Source organism: Artemia sp. Qi Xiang Cuo, chromosome 16 (genome assembly GCF_049724085.1).
Source record: "Artemia sp. Qi Xiang Cuo chromosome 16, ASM4972408v1, whole genome shotgun sequence".
Classification (NCBI taxonomy): Eukaryota; Metazoa; Arthropoda; class Branchiopoda; order Anostraca; family Artemiidae; genus Artemia; species Artemia sp. Qi Xiang Cuo.
Window position 1 is genome coordinate 56,397,966 of NC_142809.1, and position 21,341 is coordinate 56,419,306.

Consider the following 21,341-nt stretch of genomic DNA (forward strand, 5'->3'; position numbering starts at 1 on the left):
CCAGTGAATCGCTTCCACAATCAACAAGCTCGCTTCCAGGATCCATATTATTATTGGTGTTATGTTTCATCTTTTTTTATTTCAATAAATTGAATTGAATTGAATAATTGAATACCCCCATTCTCTGTCAAAGAATTATTATAGATAATATTATAAGAAATACTATGGGGCCAGTCTATGAAATTTACTCCCTCCTGATAAAATAGAATTACTTAAATGACTATTGTCACGGACTGACGTTTCGCCACTAGCCTCAAAAAATTTCCCATTGCAAATCCAGCACATTTCCTTATTTTTAATTGCCAACTTGTCGTCTGGTGATAGACTCATTGGAAAATTTACGTTGCGCAGCCATGAAATTGATTTATTAGCTGTTTTAATAAGTGCAACCATGGCCCCGCCTACACAATCTTCCCCGCCCAATTCCTTAGATACTTCTTTCAATTGCATGGTATTACTCGAGTCCTTTTGCGCACAGACACAAGAGAACTGCAATGGCTTCATGTTCTTTAACACGATTCAAATTACATAGATCGTATACGTCCATGAGCTTGGCTTCTATGTCTAATCACCCCTTGAGGCTCTGCAAGAGCCAATTCTGGAATTTCTTGAACCGCGAGATGGCATTTTTGCCAGAAAATATTTCAACAGACTGTTACCCATGACGCTTACAGTGTCATAAGTGTTGTTTTTAATTTTAATTCGCTATGGAATCTAGAAAGACACATTGGAGAATAATAGCATTCGCCCCTCCCACTTTTCAATCTCACATAAAACCCGACTAATATCTGTAAAAGGTAGCCCAATTTAATTGAGCCCAATTTAATTGGGCTCTCTAGCAGGCTCGTAAAGAAGCCATACCCAATGCTTCCCCGATTCAATGGACGGAGCACTCACTGAATATATTACCCACTTTTTATAACATTATAATAGCTTCATACCCACTTATAATACCCACTTTATACCCACTTTAACTTTATACCACTTTTTAATTTTAACTTTATAACTTTATACCCACTTTAAACATATAAATATTTTTACTTTTATAACTTTAATAAATCAAATAATATTAACATTTTGATTACTAAATATCAGTATATGTATATTAAACTGACAATGTATATTCATTTGTATTTTTTTCAGTAAAGTGCAAATTATGTTCTGGCCTTGGGAAGGCATAGGGATTTTGAGCCCTACTCATGTTAATTTCTGCTCATTTTGAGTTTGACTCGGTTATTTATTGTAATTTCTGTTCGTTTTGGGTTCGATTTATTTATCGATGCTGATTTGTGGTAGTTTAACACTTGGTTAATTATTTGATTTTATTTTGGCTTATTTTTGGTTTAAAGGAGTTCTTTACTTTTCTTTGAAAAACTTATTTTGTCGAAAAAGTTTCTTTTTTAAATTAATTTCTGTTCGTTTTATATTGCCTTAGTCTTTTCAGGGAAAAAGAAAATAATACCTTAAATCTTTTCTTTTTTAAGACTTTATAATTTGACTTGCTATTTGTATGCCGGAAAAAAATTTTCAGCAATTTTAACAGCATATATCCTTTTAAAAATCTGGACACAAATAGTAGTGTTTAATTTAGTTTCATACCTCCTCTAGTTGACCTAAAATAGAAAACTTAATAACATTTGCAAAAAAATCTGTTTACTTTTTTTGATAGTTTGGATACACTTACTCTATTTTGATTTGGTTAAATTTAAGAGAAGAAGTAGCCCCAAAAATTTGAACATAATACTCTTAGTCGTTTTTGGATACTGCTGAGATGCCTTATTGGGAATTGGCATTAACACATTGCATTTTTATCTTAAGGCAACATTTAGTTTTTAAACATAATGGGCAAATGAGAGAGTGGGCGTTGGATGGGGATTAGTTGCCCTCAAATCACTTTCGACTATTGAAAAGGGCATTAGCCCTTTCTATTTTCAATCCAATGAGCCCTTTTCAAAGTTCCTATGACATTTCCTTCGATACGAAGTGCCCTGGTCTAAACCCAAAAAAAATAATATATTGAACCCACATCGATCTTTACTATAAAAAAGTCAAGCCTTCCAGTCACTTTCGACTATTAAAAAGAGCACTAGCTCTTTTAATTTCCAATCGAATGAGCCCTTTTTGAATTTCTTCGATAGTTCCTGATCCAGTGGGTCTAGGCCTTTAAGTAGCCTGAAAGCCTTAATTACCTGATCCCTTTTCTGCCTACATTCCTCATCGAAAAAACTCTCATCTCTTCTAGCCGGGTGTTTCCTACCTTGAGATAACGGCCTGATTCTCTTATAAATCATATCTGTAATTACCGAAACAGCTAGATTCATTTCAGCTGGCTCTGAAAAATTCAAAATGGAATGGCAATCATTTTGAAATTCCTCAATTCCTATTTCATTTTTAACCAATTTTGCTTTCTCCTTAGCTATCCGAATTAGATTACAGACATTTGCTCATGCGTAGACCTTTCATTTACCCTTTCAAAGGGTCGAATACACGCTCTAAGATTAAGACTCCCTTGCAATTCGTCAGACCCGATCTACTCTGGGACCATGAGGTCCACCACCCGGGGCCAGAGAGATGAATTACATAAAATATAATCAATGAAACTCGGGCTAAACCCATTACAAAATGTTAAGTTTCACGTACCAAAACATCCTGCCAACCTCTCGTTCATAATTAGTAACTCTTCTTTTTTACAATAATTTATTAAATTCCTTCCCCATCTATTTATTTTCCTAGACATATCCTTACTTTTCCTATAGAGAAAACATTCTCATTTTCATTCTCCAAACAAACATGCTGACCTGGTTCATTTGCATGAGTTCTCCAGCCTGCAACTCCTCCTCTTAACTAGTATATGTATTGAAGTCCACCACCTGGGGCCAGAGAGATGAACTACATAAAATATAATCATTTAAAATTGGGCTAAACCCATTATAACGTGTGAAGTTACCCAGACCACAATCTCCTCCCCACCTCTCATTCATACTTAGTAAACCCTCTTTTTTACAATAATTTATTAAGTTCCTCCCCCATCTATTTATTTTCCGAGACCTTTCCCTACTTTTGCTTGCAGAGAAAACATTCTCATACTCATTCTCCAAACAAACATTCTGACCTGGGTCATTTACAAGAGTTCACCAGCCTGCAACTCCTCCTCTTAACTAGTATATGCATTGAAGTCCACCACCCGGGGACAGAAAGATGAAATACATAAAATATAATCAATTACGCTCGGGCTAAGCCCACTATAACATGTAAAGTAACCCATACCACAATCTCCTCCCCACCTCCCGTTCATAATTAGTAACCCCTCTTTTTTACAATAATTTATTAAATTCCTTTCCTATCTATTTATTTTCCGAGACTTGTACCTACTTTTCCTTATAGAGAAAACATTCTCACATTTTTTCTCCAAAGAAACATTCTGACATAGTTCATTTACAAGGGTTCACCAACCTGTAACTAGTCCTCTTAGCTAGTATTTACATTGAAGTCCCCTCCCCCTAGGAAAACAAAATTACGGCAAGGGTAAATTCTTTTATTCATCTGTGTTTCATTTTCAATCAACTCCTATGTCTCTTCACTGCTGTAAAAAAATTTATGTACAACCCACACAACAAGTCGAACATTTTTAACAGACAATAGCAACCATTATAAATTTCCGAATCACTTTCTAACCTACAAAATAAATTAAATACGCCTTTCCTTAAAAGCACCAAAACTCCTCTAGAATATCTACCGTTTGCCGAAACTTTTCTCCTACACTCAAAAACATCAAAATCTTCACATGACGAAAAATGATCTAGAGAATTCTAAGTCTCAAAAAGGCAAGCAACATCCCAATTTTCACAACCTTCTAATATACTCGACTCTAACAGATTTTCTAACTTTTCCCCACTAGAACCTTGCAAACTCCAAACTACAAAACTTAAGCACGAGCCAATATAGCCCTGTATCTCCTATTCAGGGATTTAGGTTCCTTGGCACTACTATATCACCAAAGAAGGATGCTGTTGAGAAAAAACCGTGGTTTTCACTATCTGGTGAGGTGCAAATGATTTATAATCCTGAATCGCCTCCCTTACTAGATCAGTTTTTTTCATGCCTTTATCCTCCTCCAAAGGGCTAAGGGTATGATACTGCTCACCTACAAAAGCAGCCTGCCCCCCTCTTGCTGCACTAAATACAGAAGCAGTGCTTCCAAAACTCTGAGAACTAGCAGCAGAATCTACCGGTCCACTTCTCTCACACGAAATACTCTGATCACTTTAATTTGCATGAGCTGAAGGCTCTTTAAAATCATTATGGGGGCTAGCTATCTCATGACGCGTACGTTTTCCTGATTAAACTTCTATAGCTTTCCCATGCGTGACTGATCTACCTCTCGTTCATAATTAGTAACCCCTCTTTTTTACAATAATTAATTAAATTCCTTCCATATCTATTTATTTTCCTAGACCTCTCCCTACTTTTCCTTATAGAGAAAACATTCATTACAAAGGTTCGCCAACCTGCAGATCGTTCTCTTAACTAGTATTTGCATTGAAGTCCCCCCCCCCTAGGAAAACAAAACTATGGCACGGGTACATTCTTCTATTCATCTGTGTTTCATTTTCAATCAACTCCTATGTCTCTTCACGGCTGCAAAAATTCTTATTCGGAGGCAAAGATGCAACCCACTCAAGAAGTTGAACATTTTTAACTGATAATAGCAACCATAATATATTTTCCGACTCACTTTCTAACCTACAAAATAAATTAAATACGCCTTTCCATAAAAGCGCCAAAACTCCTCTATAATATCTATTGTTTGCCGAAACTTTTCTCCTACACTCAAAAACGTCAAAATCTTCACATGACGAAAAATGATCTAGAGAATTCTACGTCACAACAAAGCAAGCAACATCCCAATTTTCACAACCTACTGATGTACTCGACTATAATATATTTTCTAACTCTTACCTACTGTAGCCTTCCAAACTCCAAACTACAAAACGTAAGCACGAGTCATTGCGACCCTGTATCTCCTATTCAGGCAATTTTGTCTGGTTCCTTGGCACTACTATATCGCCAAAGTAGGATGCTGCTGAGAAAAAACCGTGGCTTGCACTATCTGGCGAGGCGCAAATGATTTATAATCCTGACTCTCATCCCTTACTCAAGCCCTTTTATTCATGCAGTTATCCTGCGCTAAAGGGCTAAGGGTATTGTACTGCCCAACTACAAAAGCAGCCTGCCCCCTTTTCTGCACTAAATACAGAAACAGTGCTTCCAAAACTCTGACCATAAGCAGCAGAATTTACTGGTCCACTTTTCCCCCCGGGAAATACTCTGATTACTCTAATTTACATGAGCTGAAGAGGGCCAGGTTCATTAAAATCATTATGGGGGCCAGCTATCTCATGACGCGCACGTTTTCCTGATTAAACTTCAATAACTATCCTATGCGTGACTGATATAGAATCCTCCTTTACTGATTAAACTTGCATTGTCAACCTCTTCGTTGTCCCTGTGTACATTACAAATTAATTCAAAACTCTAATGATCATGGGTTCTAAATCGTTCTACTGCTATAACCTTTTGATGTTTTCGATCAATTTCTTTGACTTTTCCCAATTCACTATCATATACACAAATTTTATCCCCCCCCCCCCAAAAAAAGTCTCACATCCCTCAGCCTTGCATTTGAATGGCTTTCCGTACGTGCGACTTCCAAAATTTGTATCAACTTACTGGGTGCCAAAAAATCTGACGAGGTGTGAAACCTTTTGAAAAATGCAGCTAAAGTAACTAAGGATTTTTGTTAATTCTGTAGACGCTAATTTAATTAAAACTGGTCCGACATTTCTGATTTGAAGGTAAAGGAAAAACATCTTTGATATCTGTCTGCGTAAACTTGGCACCTCCTATTGTTTCATTTAAGCATCTTATAATGTCATCTTTTAGACTAGAACCCATTATCTTTGGGTTAAAATTGTACAGTATCACGTTCCACCTTTTTTGATCCGCCTCAATTCTATCCATTATCTTTTTATTCTTTGCAACTTCTATTTTTATCTCACGAACTTCTGCCCCTATATTTTCCAATCTTTTTTCCACTTCAAAAATTTTCTTATTCAGAGATTTTCAAATTGAAGAAAATTTCGTAGATAATTTTTCTACCTTTTCGGACAGGGGATCAAGTTTTTGAACCCGTATTGACATTTCACCTAATTTCTTTAAAATCTGTAGCTAGACTTCTGTGTATTCTGTCATATTGATGGTAATTACTAGCTACTTTAAATCGAAAGGCTTTCCTGTTTAAGAGTCAGTTATTTTATCCACGCTGACTCAAAGCGTACAGTTATCTAAGCCACCGTTAATAACGCCACGGTTAACAGCAATTCCCAGTGAGCTTTTCAGCAAAATCTGAAGACTAATTAACTTCTCGTCAAATTCCGCAGGATATATATTTCGCCAGCCGAGTTAAATGAATGCTGGATCATATATTTCACCACAATCGTAACGGTCGTTATTTTTATAATCTGATTTTTAGATGTTCGCCGAATGAGAACTAAAACTGTACTGCAGAAGGTTCAGTTGAAGAAACTTCAAACTGAAGAGCATTTTTCAAATGCAGAAAGTACTCTAATACACACCAACTGAAGAAAAACTCACCTTGTAATTACACCTTAAACTGTGTAAATTGTGGTGGTTACCAGGTATTTAATAGTTTGTACTGTCCAAAATTGCTAGCCAATATTAGGCCTGCAGAACATAGCGCGGCTAAATGAACCTATGTTTCTTCGTTTCTAAGAAACAAAGACTTACGATGTTTATTTCTGTAAAAAAAAAAACATTTGCTGCCAAAAATTATTGTCAACTTAAAGAGCCGAATTGCTGATCATGCTGTGTCTAGTACTCAATCCCAAGTGTACACGCGGTAGTTCTTCTGGTGGTCCAGTCTGTTTTTTGAGGCGTAACCTTTCCTTTTCATTACCTATTTGCTACCATTTACCCAATAGTTTCTGAGTGATCCGTCAATGATTTCTGAGTGATCCGTCATGCATCAACCCAAAATCAATCCAATCTCTCATCCCTTAATTCTATGACTATCTACCTTTGTTCTGCCCTAGGAATAACCTATGGACGGATGATATATAGACTTATCAATCAACAAATGAAATACCTTCATTTTTACGCAATCCTAAAAAGGGCTTATCCTACATTTTCCTCTTCCTCACTTGGACTATCTGTCTTGGCCTTTTCTACAATTAGCCGTGTCTTGATGTCTGCAACTGCTTGATTTTGATTCAAAATCAATATAGTGTCCCCACTATAGACGGATAGGGATTTTTTTCTCAAGCTTTGCCAAGTCATATGACAAACTTCTTTCTCTGATTTCTGGAATCGATTCTCTTGAATATACCTGATTGATGGATAATGATTTGAATGTGACTCCTAAGTAGGTGACACGGTGGATGGAGAAGTTCGGTTCCCAGCGTAAGGGTGTTCGAAAGCACAGGATGGCTGGCCGCTGCACTTCCTGGCTGAAGGGTCATGAAATGGAGATCAGCACCGTCAGTTTGGACCTTGAGGATCTATTGCCGTCACACTATACTATGCATGCATAACACTCGACCATATGCCTTCACAAACTCTCTGCCCTTGGTTTACTTCTTGCCATGGTATACAAGGTACAAAAGAAAGACATTAACTGCTCCTATATACATAACAGCGAAGCTGTTGTGTGAGAGATGATATGATTTGCTTGGCAGCCCTTAAGAACTTCAAAGCTCTTGTAGACATAGATGAACACGACTATGATCCCTTACCTCTGCTGTTTAAGATGCAAATTAGCCTAAATATTTGTCAGGTTTGTTCATCTGTCAAGCCTACAAAATAGAATAGGATAATGCAAAGTTGTCCCTTTACCTCACTGAGCGGGACTTCCAGTTATGAAATATTCCCTGCGCCTTTTCAAGTTCTTGGCACCACTTATGTTGTGAGCGACGCGCGGGAACTTTTAAACATTAGCTATAACGATATCTTAAGCTCATCTGGGCTTGTAAATGTGCTTCTCAAATAAAATTCTTGTCAAGGATAAGGACTGCTTGTGGGAGGCTCCCAAGTGGCAAGGTCTTTAATATAAATGAGAAAACAATGCCTGGATTATTTATCGGTTGAGCGCTGTTTGGTCTTTTGAGGATGAATTTCCGAAGAATAATATATATTGAAATAACATATTTAATGGGTTTAAACTTAAATATACGGTTATTGGTAATGTAATTCCTCTGTATTTTCGATAAAATATCATTCCAAGTAATTTCTGAGACCAGGTAAGCGTTAAAGAATGCTCTACGTGAAATGAATTTGTGAAATGTCATTCAGTATTGTCCTTTATATTCATTTACGCTTTCATCGTTGCATGGAAAGGGTCCTATTTTAGTTTTGGTGTTTGTTTTTAGGCTGGGTTTTATATTGTCCTTTGCACTTTTATCTGCACTTTTTATTATTCTGCACTGGGGACGGGTTAGCAGAGGTCATGACCAAAATGTTTACATCATTTTTCTTCTGTTTTCACTGGCTGTTAATGTCCCCCTTTCTTTCTTTTTTGCAGTTGTTTAGTTTTGTCATTATTCCAAGATTTTTTTAAAATTAATTGTGTACTTCATAATTGTTTTTTTTAGCCAAAACTCTTTGCCGTCAAAAAAAAGCCAAAAATATGTTGTACCGATTGATAGAAGTAGTAATTACAGCATATTCGGCTCAAACAGTTCCTTACTGTGGTTTTACTGAGGCCCATTGTTTCCTGAATTTTTACGAACTTCACTCTTCCAAATACGAAACTGCTTTAATACCTTCTATATCCTGTATTTACAAGACGTATACCGTCTAAAATGAATTTTCAGATCTGGCTTGTGAGGTCCTGCAATAAGAGAAAAGAAGATACTAAATCCACTAAAACTTTTGTACCTCCTTATTTTTGCACCAAATCAAAGGAAGGATGCTCCCAAGATTTCAAAATCATTTTGAACTGACTGATATATAAGATAGTTTCAGAGAACAAACTGTAGGTCTTTTGTATTATTTTTTCCTTAGTTTGTTTGGCATTTTTTAGCGAAAGCTTAATATGATAGCAAGGGGTCGAGTGGGGAATCTGGCTATGATAAAAGTCCTTCTTATAAGATAATTTATTTGTTTTCTTTTTTGACACAGTTCTTCACATTCAGCCCAAAAAGCTTTGTATTCTAGTAACCGCTATAGGTTTTACCATTCTAGCACATGTCATCCCTCTGCACTGCAAAATTGTCACTACCCAAATCTGTATTCTCTTACCATAATTTACCTTGTTTATTAGTGATCATAACTCCATTGGTTGGTCCTGTCAGAAGGTTGGTCCTTGCATGATACTTATTACTAGTAATAAAATCGGAATTTTGGGAATTGGCCGTTTTTTAAATAAAAAATGATATTGGATTTTGCAAATTCCCAATTTTTGGAATTCAATTAATTCTACAACACTTTTCCAAACCTATTCTGTTGCATTAAGAACAACTCCAGCCCAAGACAAAACAAAGAAAATCGAATTGTCATGAATCAGTAAAGTAGTAAGATAATCAGCGGGAAATTTTATTGGTGGTGTACCAACTTTTATAGATTTTCCAAAATAGATATCCTTTTTTTTTAAGAAAATGGGACCAACCTGCATGGACGACAGGTCCAAGCTTTGGAGTTCTACAAGAACGTCAAATCTTCACAATCAGACCTAAATACATTTCATTTTATGAAGCTATACCCAGTGTAGTAAAGTAGATTTTGTTGTTGTAAGGTTGTTGTTAACCTTGCCCTTGGAGAGGTACGGGTACGGTGCTAAGGGTGATTAAAACTAGGGTAGCGTTTCCTTAAGGCCGCCTGACTAATTAAATTACGTGTACCAACTGGAGAAATCGAGAAGCTTAAATAATGTTATATATAGAGGTTAGATATTACTTTTAGAGGTTAGGTACTTTTAGAGGTTAGGTTAGGTATTACTTTTATTTAACTCAACACACAATGGTACAAGGTTTGGCTATATATACACCACTGGGACTATTTGCCCTACAGAATAAAGAGAACACCAAGATATAATGATAAATCGTAAAAAATTTAAGGGCATTTGAAATATTCCAGAGTATTTGTAAATTAAAAAGGGTCCAGAGGTCACGCGAGAAAATCAAGAATATATCAAGTTGCAAGATACCATAAAATGTATCTTTTATACCTTAGGCCAACCACGTCTTTCCAGACCATAGACGTACATAAGCAGGGAAGGGATTATTTCTTAATTTCCTTGCAAAGCCTACACATACCAGGATGTGCAGTTCTGTAACGGTTAATTTCTAAACTTTTGTCTTAGTAAAAAGGGGTATTTCAAAACTTCGTATTTTGTATTTTGCGTCTTAATATTTTCATTTTACTAAAATCAGTTTCTGACTTAGTTGGTCAGCTTACTACTACAGGGCAAAGCATATCATGCGATTTTGGACCTCAGAGAGGCCATGTCAAATGACACTCATTGGCCCTCTTTCAAATGGCACTTCTGTAAATTTCAGTTTGTAACATTACAATAAACTATTGCATTTTAACCAATCCCTAATTTGGCTTGGCTCTGAATGTATCTTTGACTTTTAGCTATTTATGCTTGATGAATTCTACTAGTGCTCGAGGGTTCTAGTAAGGGGAGAGGAAGAAGACTAGACATTTGACCTTCTCGAAGACAAGCAAACAAAAAGGTACTCAACATGTGGGCTGAAAACATATTTAGCATCCATTCTAAGAAGAAAAAAACTTTATTCTCCCCCCCCTGGAAAATTGTGTAGGCTCACTCACCAGTTGAAAAATTTCAAAGCGAAAAATGATTGGTTTACATATGTCAGATGTTATGTATCATGTCAGTGGAAGTCAGGCATTGTTAGTGCCTGACTAACAGTCCGCATCCCTTCTGAGGTAAAAAAAAAAAAAGGGGGTGTATTTCGCACGAAAAGTGTGCAAGTTTGCATCCCTGCCTGTTGCCAGCCTCTACCTGAATGCAACCATCATTCAGTATAAGCCCAGGTGCAACAATTTATAAATTGGGTAAATAGGTTAATAGGTATACTTTTTCTTACTTTACTTTTCAATTACTTTATGGTCTTCAATAAGTGTCAGCTCTGAGATAGAATAAAACCTTGTATTTTATTGAATTCTCAAAATAAAATTGCTCTGAATGGGAACATGTTTGGGAGAAACAATTGAATCAAGCGATTTTTTAGCAGTGTTAAATTAGAATTTAACACTGTTAAATTAAATTAGAATATTAGAATATTTTAAAGTGGTGTCCATAATTTTATCCCCCCTCCTTCTGCTCATTATCTGTGAGCATATCAAAGCAAATAAGCTCCGGAGTTTCAGCCCATAATAGACTGTGAATCACCTCAAGAAGCGCTTAATCTAACCTTGATATTCCCAGTGAAATATCTACACTGAAATCGATGATAGGTCATATCCAAATAGTTCTAGTCATTTTAGCTTTTCGCCTGACAGTTACTTTTCAGAACTGGCGCACTTACTTACTGATCTTCCAGAATATTCTAGATAGAATAAATAATTTCAGATAGAATAAAGGCGTGGCATTTCAGACATGCTAAACTTTGTGTCAATAGGCTTAGGCACTGTTAGTCAGGGTTATGTCAGTGGAAATATGTCAGTATGTTTCTTTTCTTTTATTATTTTTAGGTGCTTATGAGAGATTTGTCGCCCTGAAAAATCGAAACCCCCAAGCTAAAGCCATTCTCGCGATAGGTGGATGGAATGAAGGCTCTGTCAAGTATTCGGCGGTAAGTATTTTACCACGACTGGGCCGATTCATTTGCACAATTTTGGGCCTTACGGGTATTGGCTTCTAGTAAAATGTTTGTCAGAAGAAACACCTCAGGTAGCACCGTCTTTACAGTGGTTCTTAGAGCTTTGCATTGCAATAGGCATGTGTTGGTATGGGTATGTATGTACGAGTATATTCTATCACAATAGAGATGTCAAATAATTTGTATTTCATCTAAACGATACAATTTTCAGTTCCAGTGTTTTGAAAGGCAATCGGGTAATGAAACCAATTGGCCATATTTTTTCCCTTTAAACTGCTTTCCGTTAAGTTTTAGTAAACTTCTGGCTTAAAGAGTGAAGGGCTAAGGGGGTTGGTAGTCCCCCTACATAAACGATAATCTTCATCTAGTTTGATTCTTAATTTTTTGAATTTTAAGTTGTGATATAAACAATATCAGAAAAACTGTTTCGTATACTAACTATCTATCCAAATTATCTAAAGTTTGGTTTAAAATTAGACATCAGAATTATTTTGGTCGTAGTAGAGTATCGAAATAGGGCACATTCAAACACATCTAATTGCCAAGTAAAAATTAAATATGATAAACAATATAATGGCGCAGAGAATGGCCGATTCCAGTCATTGTGAGCCACTAAATAACAACGTTGGCCCATACAGAGCCAAAATACTGGCAGGTAGACATTCTAGGACGTTCAACCACTTTAGAACCTAACTAAAAGCTAGCCCCATATAGCCCCTGGTTTCAGAGACAAACACTGCCCTCAGGTGGTGCACTTACTTTTAATATAGATCCTTATAAAGTGAAGTCTCTGTAAAAAAAAAATCAAGAGAGAATATAACCTCAAGCTCCTTTATTTATAAGGCAACAGGAAGAAAGGGCTCGTTATGCCTTCGAGAACGAGAGGCCTATTTATCTAAATTTGCTTTAAATAGTGTAAATTTCGATTTCAAATTTTTTGAAATACAAAATGTATATTTTTTTACATTCTTGAACATATTTAGGAATGCATTTGTCAAACTTGTTGTAAAGATAGGAGGACGGACGGGGGACACTATCCCTCTTCATGTAATTATTTGAAAAAACACATACTTATTATTTAACTGAATTAGGAAATACATTTTTATCAAACAGTTCTTGGTAACGAACTGTAAGTAAGGAGCGAAACGGCATACTAGTAACCGAAACTCTAAAAACGGAATTTGGTACCAATAGATATACACAAAATTGACTTGATACGCTGATTCTAAATGTATAAAATTCATTAAGTTTAATGTTAACCATCAAAAGCTACGTGCCTAATAAAATTTGCCTGATTTTCAAAAAAAGGGGGGAGACCCCCCCTTCAAAAAAGGTGGATGATCGCAGCGAACCGATAATCCTAGAATATCGGGAAAGGGTTCATTCAAACGGAAATTAAAAGTTCTAGTGACTTTTTAAGCGACCAAAAGAAATGGATGGCAGCTAGACCCCCTCCCATCCTCCTCTTTTCCTCAAAGTCGCTCGATCAAAACTTTGAGATAGCAATTTTGTTCAGCATTGCTGAAAGTTCCTATAACTATCCTTTGGAGATATCATGACCCCCCCCCCCCACACTCCCTGGGGCAAGGTTTTTAAGTTATAAAATTTTACCATTGTTTACGTAAACTTTTTAATATTGAAAAGTATGAATACATTTTTTTTGGGGGGGGGGGGCGGTGAATTTACTTTCAGGAGACTTTTTCCACGGAGTGAATTTTCTATGGAGAAGAAAGTTCCCGGGGGTGAACTTTACAGGGGAAATTTTACACTGGGGGGAATTTGCCTGAATTCCTATATGAATTTATTTTTATTACTCTTACTTTCTCTTTTTCTATTAGGAGGTGGGGTATTTGCAGAGAAACTTTTCCACGGAGAAGAGAATTTCTGGAATGATTTTTTTTTAATATTTTCAAATAAAAATATTTTCCAAATGAAAGTGTGCTACGAATAATTTTTATCCTGGAACAGTCGGCAAGGAATTTTCTGGGGAGAATTTTCAGCTATAATGGAGTTGTCTGTGAGGAATTTCCCTAGCGGGGGCGGGAATTTTAAGTTCCAATAACTTTCCATTGAGGGATTATCCGTGGGGAGAAGTAAATTTCCAATGAGGGGGAGCCAAATTTCTCGGCACTATTTAAAAAACATAAGAAGTTAAATAAAAAAACAATTTTTTTCGACTGAAAGTAATGAGCAGCGTCACAACTTAAAACGAACAGAAATTATTTGTTATATGAGGGGGCTGCCCTCTTCTCAATGCCTCGGTCTGTACGCTAAAGTTTGATTTTTTGTCCCGATTGTTTAAGTAAGACTCCTAAAACACAAGGCCCGTTTAATTACAATAATAAGCTTTCTTTACAAGTTCACAAAAACTTTAGCATAAAGAGTGAGGTATTGAGAAGGGGACAGCACCCCTCATATAATTAAAAATCTCTGTTCATTTTAAGTTTTGATGTTGCTCCTTACTTTCAGTTGATTTTTTTTTTTTTTTGTTTAATATGAAAAAGAGTTCAATTTCAACACTTAAAACGATAAGGGATTCCTGTTAACCACAAGGATAGAGTTGCCCAAGAATTTTCTATGTAGAATTGGTTTAAGAAATATTTTGAAACATGCTAGGGGAGGGGCTGTCATAAGATCTGGGTTCGAGTTAAAAGGAGGGGGATAAAATTCCTAATCCTTATCCCCTTGATTGACAATAGCAACCAAGGGAGGTTTAATTTTGATTTACTCAATTTAAACACCCAGAGACATTACATGTGCAAGTAGCACATGTGCACGTGCTGCACGAGGCTGCATATCACTAAAACAACGAGAAGCAAAATAAAAGTTTCTGATAGTTTTTGGGTGATTGGCTAGCCTAGGATTTCTTCTAATAGAGCAAAAATTATGGTTTTGTGAAAAAAAGGTGCAAAGAGGATATCTATCCTATTCTGATATCTTTTGTTGCTAAAAAGATGTTGGGACTTCCATTTGAATGAGCTCTTGTCCAGATTTTTACGATCATAGGCTTGTACAATTCATATCCATTTCAAACATGCTACATACAAAAACATCTTTTTTTTAGATGGCTGCTTCACCAGAGAGAAGAAAAGGCTTTGTCGAGAGCGTTGTGCCCTTCTTACAGCGATATGGATTTGATGGTCTTGATATGGACTGGGAGTACCCTACTCAAAGGGGAGGCGTGGCTGAAGATAGGGTAAGCCAAAGGCTTAATCTTTGGTAGTGTTAGTAGGCCTTAAATATAGCACGGATGTATTTTCATAAATTGACATTTAGCTGATTGGTGAAGTTTTTATTTTCCTATCTAGATCAATTTCTGTAAATTATAGAAGAGAATGTTTCCTGGAATCAATTATTTACCCTCCACAGAAAAAATGATAGTTCAGGTAACAATTCAAAACCTTGAGATTTTTTTTGATTTTTCTTATTTTTTTTTTAATATGTGCCTCAATCTTTTTTAATTTTCCACATAGTTCAACTATTCTTGGCACTTTTTTCACTCCCCTTCCCCCCCAAAAAGGGCTGTAAACTTACCTCCTTAAAACTCTAATGCTTCAGAATGAAAATATTTCAATAAATGATATTTAGCAGGCTATAATGGGGCATCGTTTAGTCCTTTATGTGCAAATAGCTGCTAGAGGGGTTGCAGGGAGAGCTTACCTTTCAAATTTAAAAATACAAAAAGTATATTAAAATATTTAGTAAAACAGTTTAGAATTTATATCCTGTTTGTCACTCTTTTTTGTTTAACAAGAAAAGATTTAAGGTTTAATATTTTTTTAATACATTCTGCCAAACAGAAAGAAAAAATAATTTTTCTGTCATTTCTAATAAGTATGCAGTGGTATACGCGCAGGGGCTTTTACAAAAAAGATATTTTCAAACTTTAATATTGAAAATTAAAGTAGGATTCAAAATTCAAATATCTCTGTTTGATCTTTTATTTTAAGCTCATTTCTATAATTTTTGCTAACTATTTCCACTCTCTGGTGTATCACTACTAAGACTACTAAGATTAAATATGAAAAAAAAACTATTTAATAGTAAATTTAGTAAAGGACAATAGTGGTAAACAAATGGCAATAACAAGTTCAAAAAACATCGATTATCAGAATTTTTACTTAGTCCCTTTTCCCAGATGCTTATATTCACCAAAACCATCCAGGAACAAACATTGGGGTGGCTCCCTTCAATGGAAGATAAAGGGGCAGATAAATCTAGGGAATTTTGGTCCAAAATAGAGAGGAAGTATAAGAGAAAGCTGTGCCCTGGGAAAGCCAAAAAGGTTATGTTGAATATGCATACAAGATGCTTTTTCAAATAAGCTGTGAAACATGATTTCTTACCCCCTCCCCCCAAGAAAACTTAATTTTTGTGTTTCCTCCATATGAGAACCCTTACTTTACGCATACCCTCACATATGCAATTCTTCTTCCAGGAGAACTTCATTGAACTTCTTAGGGAGCTAAAAGCAGCTTTTGCTCCCCATGGCCTGCTTCTGACGGCAGCAGTTTCTCCTGGGGAACAGGTCATTGATGAAGCTTACGATATTCCTATAGTATCAGAGTAAGTTATCCTCGTTTTACAATTAATAAGGTCATTGTTCAAAGAAAGGATTCCGTTAGTTCCTCTAGTCTGAATAACTCAAGAGGATGTGTTTTCACGTTTAGTTTCACTCTCCCCCTCTGTTCATTTATATTCCTCTGTCTCTTGTTTTATATATGTTTCTCTACTCATTCTTTATTTGCTTCCCCTTTCATTCAGCTGACCATTTATTTTATTATTTATTATTATTTCTTTTAATTAATGGAAACGTACACAATTTACATTTTAAGAGTAGCCTACTGTACCTAAGAGTCTTGAGGAAAATATAAAGTTTTCATCATAAAATGAAATCTTTAACCGAACTATGTACCCTGGTATACATCTAAATTACATGGTCAATAATATTAAATGTCCCAGTTAGATTTTGATGAATTAAAGACTCTTTAGAGACCTAACGTGTTATTTTAAAGTAATAGAACATCAAAACAAAAGCTTTTTTGTGCCGAGGACCCCCCTTAGGTCTAATCATACAAGAAAACCAAAATTTTTCAGAATTACGAAGTATTTAGATTGTAGCATATTTTTGCCAGTGTTGCCATGTTGAACCGTGGAAATAAATACGAATTAATGAAGTTTGACAGCATTTTCTCCGTAAAATTTCAAACATTATTAATGCGTTGATTTTATTTGTTTTCTGCTACTATCAAAAACTGCTTAACGGCAGCTTGACGGCTTCAAGTCGAAAATCAGATTTCATTTGCATTGTCCTTGAAACTTTAAAGTCTGTCTTCAGAATTTGTTGATTATCCGTAGTATTTTTTAAAAATCAAACTACAAGGAAAAGCTCGTAGTTTGGAATGAAAAATATATTTAACTAAACCATCTACTTTGGTATATGAATGCACAGCTAATCAATAAAATTTGAGTGCTCCAGTTGAATATTGATGAGCTGAGGACTGATAAAGCCCCTCAACATTTTATACTTTCTGGAATACCGGGCAGGAAATTTAGGAGGCCGGGTAATGTGGACCCCTATTTCTTTCATTTCTTTCAACGATTTATTCTACAAGACAAAGAAAAAATCAAATATATCTAGCATTAAACCTCCTGTGTCATATTGATGCTGTTTCGACGCCTGATTAACTTTTTTTTCTTTTTTACTTCAACGCAGTAACAAAATAAAGCATCTCAGGAGTTATACTCCTGAGATACATCTTTGGACGTCCATCTGCTTTGGTATATGAATGCACAGCTAATCAATAAGATTTGAGTGCTCCAGTTGAATATTGATGAGCTGAGGACTGATAAAGCACCTCAACATCTTATACTTTCTGGAATACCGGGCAGGAAATTTAGGAGGCTGCGTAATGTGGACCCCTATTTCTTTCATTTCTTTCAACGATTTATTCTACAAGACAAAGAAAAAATCAAATATATCTAGCATTAAACCTCCTGTGTCCTATTGATGCTGTTTCGACGCCTGATTAACTTTTTTTTCTTTTTTACTTCAACGCAGTAACAAAATAAAGCACCTTAGGAGTTATACTTTTATGAGTAAATTAAGCGGCTGCACTTTGACCTTTTAAGCTTAATGTTGCTTTTTCCTACTGTGAGCGATTACCCAGCTCCCAGAATACTGGTCCAATTTTTCAGAAAATGTCAAAGTTTTGCGTGTTTTTAACAGAAATCATGTGTTAATGTGTCCACCTTGAGAACTTTTCGATCACACGAACTTTATGCACAATAATATTTCTAATCTGGTTTACTGCGCAATTATAGTGCTAAGGACTGGCATGAAGTTTAAGTGACTAGTAAAGCATTGAAAACATTAATTTGGTGCTTAATTTTAAAATCTAATCATAATTTTTAGAGCGCTTTTAATTTTTTGTAATAATTTCTGGCCCTTTCTGTGTAAGACAGAGAATTTCATGCACACACAAAAAAAAATACTAAAAAAAAAAAATTTAAGCTTGGTATTATTCATAGAAGATGCCACAAATCTAGTTATAAATAATTACAATAAAAGTAAAGACAGTGTTTTCATGTAATTAATCCCAATTTCACAATCAAAAGGTCATCTCTCTTTTAATTCCCTACCGATCACAAGACAAAAAATACATTCCTACAATGTGAACATCGTACGGTCAATGTGTACATATGATCTGCTATCTGACATTCTCAAATAAGTTGACAAGTAAACAACAGTTTTCTTCTTATCATTAAAATACTTCATATTTTGTTATACAGGGAAATAAACCGGTGTGTTTGATGTGTTTTCAAAAGTTTTTACAGACAGATAAATCCAATCAATGGGATAACCATCTTCTATCTGTCCCTTTGATGAACCAATAATACCACCCTGCAATAGCTTTCATTTTGACGCTTTATTACTGGTTTTATCAGTATTTTTGTGACATAAACATCTTAGATTAATTTAGACATTTAAAACTTGACCTTATAGACTTTAATTGACATTTAAACATATATCATCAGCTAATAATCCCGTGAGAATCTACTTTGTTATCTATTTGCATTTCTTTGAGGTGTTTCTCTACCTCAAACCAGAGAGGAATGTAACTGTTTCATTCACAGTATTAATAAATAAGATAAACAGCTTGAATTTAAAGTAAATTTTCTAATAGTGCTTGAAGAAGGGATAAGCTTCAACGATTACCCCCGGGCATCAAGTAGACATTGGCAACTCGCTGTTAAACAGCCAAAGCCACAAAAAATTGGCTTGGTGAGAAAAATCCTAGTTCGGTTCCATTTCCTTACCTGTTTCTAGAAGACCCAATAGGCTCTGAGGCTAATTTCACCTTGACTTACAGTCATTGAGAGATGTCTTCTTTTATCCACAACTTCCATTCTTCCACGAAGGCAGAGGCTGACAATGCAGGTATTCCTTGTAAATAGCAATGTTGGCTCTGTGCATAAAGAGGCCAAAATATCTATGACACCTCTTTTCAATAGCATTAGAGACAAGTGGTTCAAGAGACAAGCTTCTGACTACATCTTTGGACGTCTGGTCTGATAAACGAAGACCTAATATATGTATTGCAGACAACTGGGCACGAAGCTATTCAGGTCATGCACTTAAAGCTGACAATGATTAGGCTTCACAACCATAAAACCAGCTGAACTATTCAACTGTAAACTTGAACCTGGCTGAAACAAAATCTCCGTCCATCACCAATACATCTTCAAAGTAGACAGAACACTGACCATAGGGACAAAAGATGAAAATTAACTTCTTCAGATAATTGACTATGGTTATTGACAGCCGATTTCAGGTATTTGAAGGGCTGCTCTTTTTTAATCATGTTTCAGTAAAGTAAAGCTGGATGTCAATCATTTTGCACGAACACACTGATTTACTCTTCAATGGCTAAGTAATACACCAATTGAAGGTGCTCTAGCAGCAACATCAGAGAATATTTTTAGGCATTACAAAGAAAGATAGATAATAGAAAATACAAAGATTAAATCAAAACCACCGTTGTTGTTTTGGGAGGAACAAGGGCCCCTACCATCTGGGATGTTTACCTTCAATATATTGTTCAAGTGTAGGGAGTAAAAGGTTGTTATTCAATAAAAAAAATAATTAAGTCATCACCGTCAGATATTTGCAAAAAAATTCTTGAAGTAACTAAGTCTCATGATCTGATCACTGCAGTCTATGCCAAGGCTGAAACTAGCTTCATCAGATCGACTTCGGGATGAATAGATGATGAAATAGTTGAAGAACTGTACAATTATATTTTACTTGGCAAGAGTGATGGGCTAAGAATTGAGTTTCTTGGGAAATAGGGGAAGTGCAACAGTAAAAACAGTGTTTTAATGTAGTAACAAAAAAATGGAATTTTTTTAACAAAAGCAAATATTAGTTTGAATTTTCTGAAAGACAATATGTAGATAAGACGATTGCATTTATCGAGTAGTAACATTTGTCGCGCTCAGATTAGCTTTCCGTTAAGCACTAATAAAACTTTAGCTTATAGAGTGGGGGACTAGGGTTTTTGTTGGTTCCCCTCAATTGCAAAATAATTTAGTTCATTTTTGTTTATAGTTGATCTTTACTCTCATTAGAAAAACTAATATTTTCTAAGCAAATATTATTCAAAGATTGCAGTTTCAGCTATAGAAACCTGAGTTATATTTCCCTGGTCCAAAATTCAAAATTCCGTGAAATCTCCATGGCTCTATGAACCGAAGTTTGCATGGAATCAGCACTAGTTTGAAGGTAAATTCACCAGTAGATTATGTTCAGTATAATTAAACCAATAATTATACCTGACAACATCAGATGATAAATGAAGCTCTTCTTAATACAAAACCGTCAGAGTCGGTAATCATGGCAATATCTGAGGTGACTGTCTTTGAGCAGAGGTTTTTCTGCTAATGCAAGAACCTGGGTTTTCAAACTAGCAGGAGTCCATCCAATCTACTCCAATTCCAAATATCTGCCAAAACCCACTAATATTGTCCATCTACACTATCTACACTAATTCCAAATGACTACCAAAACCCACTAATATCGTCCATCTACACCATCTACACTATTTTCACTAATTCCAAATGACTGCCAAAACCCACTAATATCGTCCATCTACACTATCTACACTAATTCCAAATGACTGCGAAAACCCAATAATATCGTCCATCTACACTATTTACACTAATTCCAAATGACTGCCAAAAACCACTAATATCGTCCATCTACACCATCTACACTATATACACTATCTACACTAATTCCAAATGACTGCCAAAACCCACTAATATCGTCCACCTACACTATCTACACTAATTCCAAATGACTGCCAAAACCCACTTATATTGTCCATCTACACTATCTACACTAATTCCAAATGACTGCCAAAACCCAGTAATATCGTCCATCTACACTATCTACACTATCTACATTAATTCCAAATG

The 21,341-nt window shown here is 35.6% G+C and overlaps 1 protein-coding gene across 2 annotated transcripts in view; it reads left to right on the forward strand.

Annotated features, from left to right (window-relative positions):
• The window catches only part of LOC148943116 (chitinase-3-like protein 1), an 81,918-nt gene that overhangs the window by 17,288 nt on the left and 43,289 nt on the right, over positions 1-21,341 (forward strand). For both annotated transcript variants that reach the window (XM_089102251.1, XM_089102252.1), the window contains exons 3-5: positions 11,734-11,834; positions 14,926-15,057; positions 16,300-16,427. In XM_089102251.1, the coding sequence (XP_088958377.1) occupies positions 11,734-11,834; positions 14,926-15,057; positions 16,300-16,427 (361 nt within the window). The remainder of the gene's footprint in view (positions 1-11,733; positions 11,835-14,925; positions 15,058-16,299; positions 16,428-21,341) is intronic.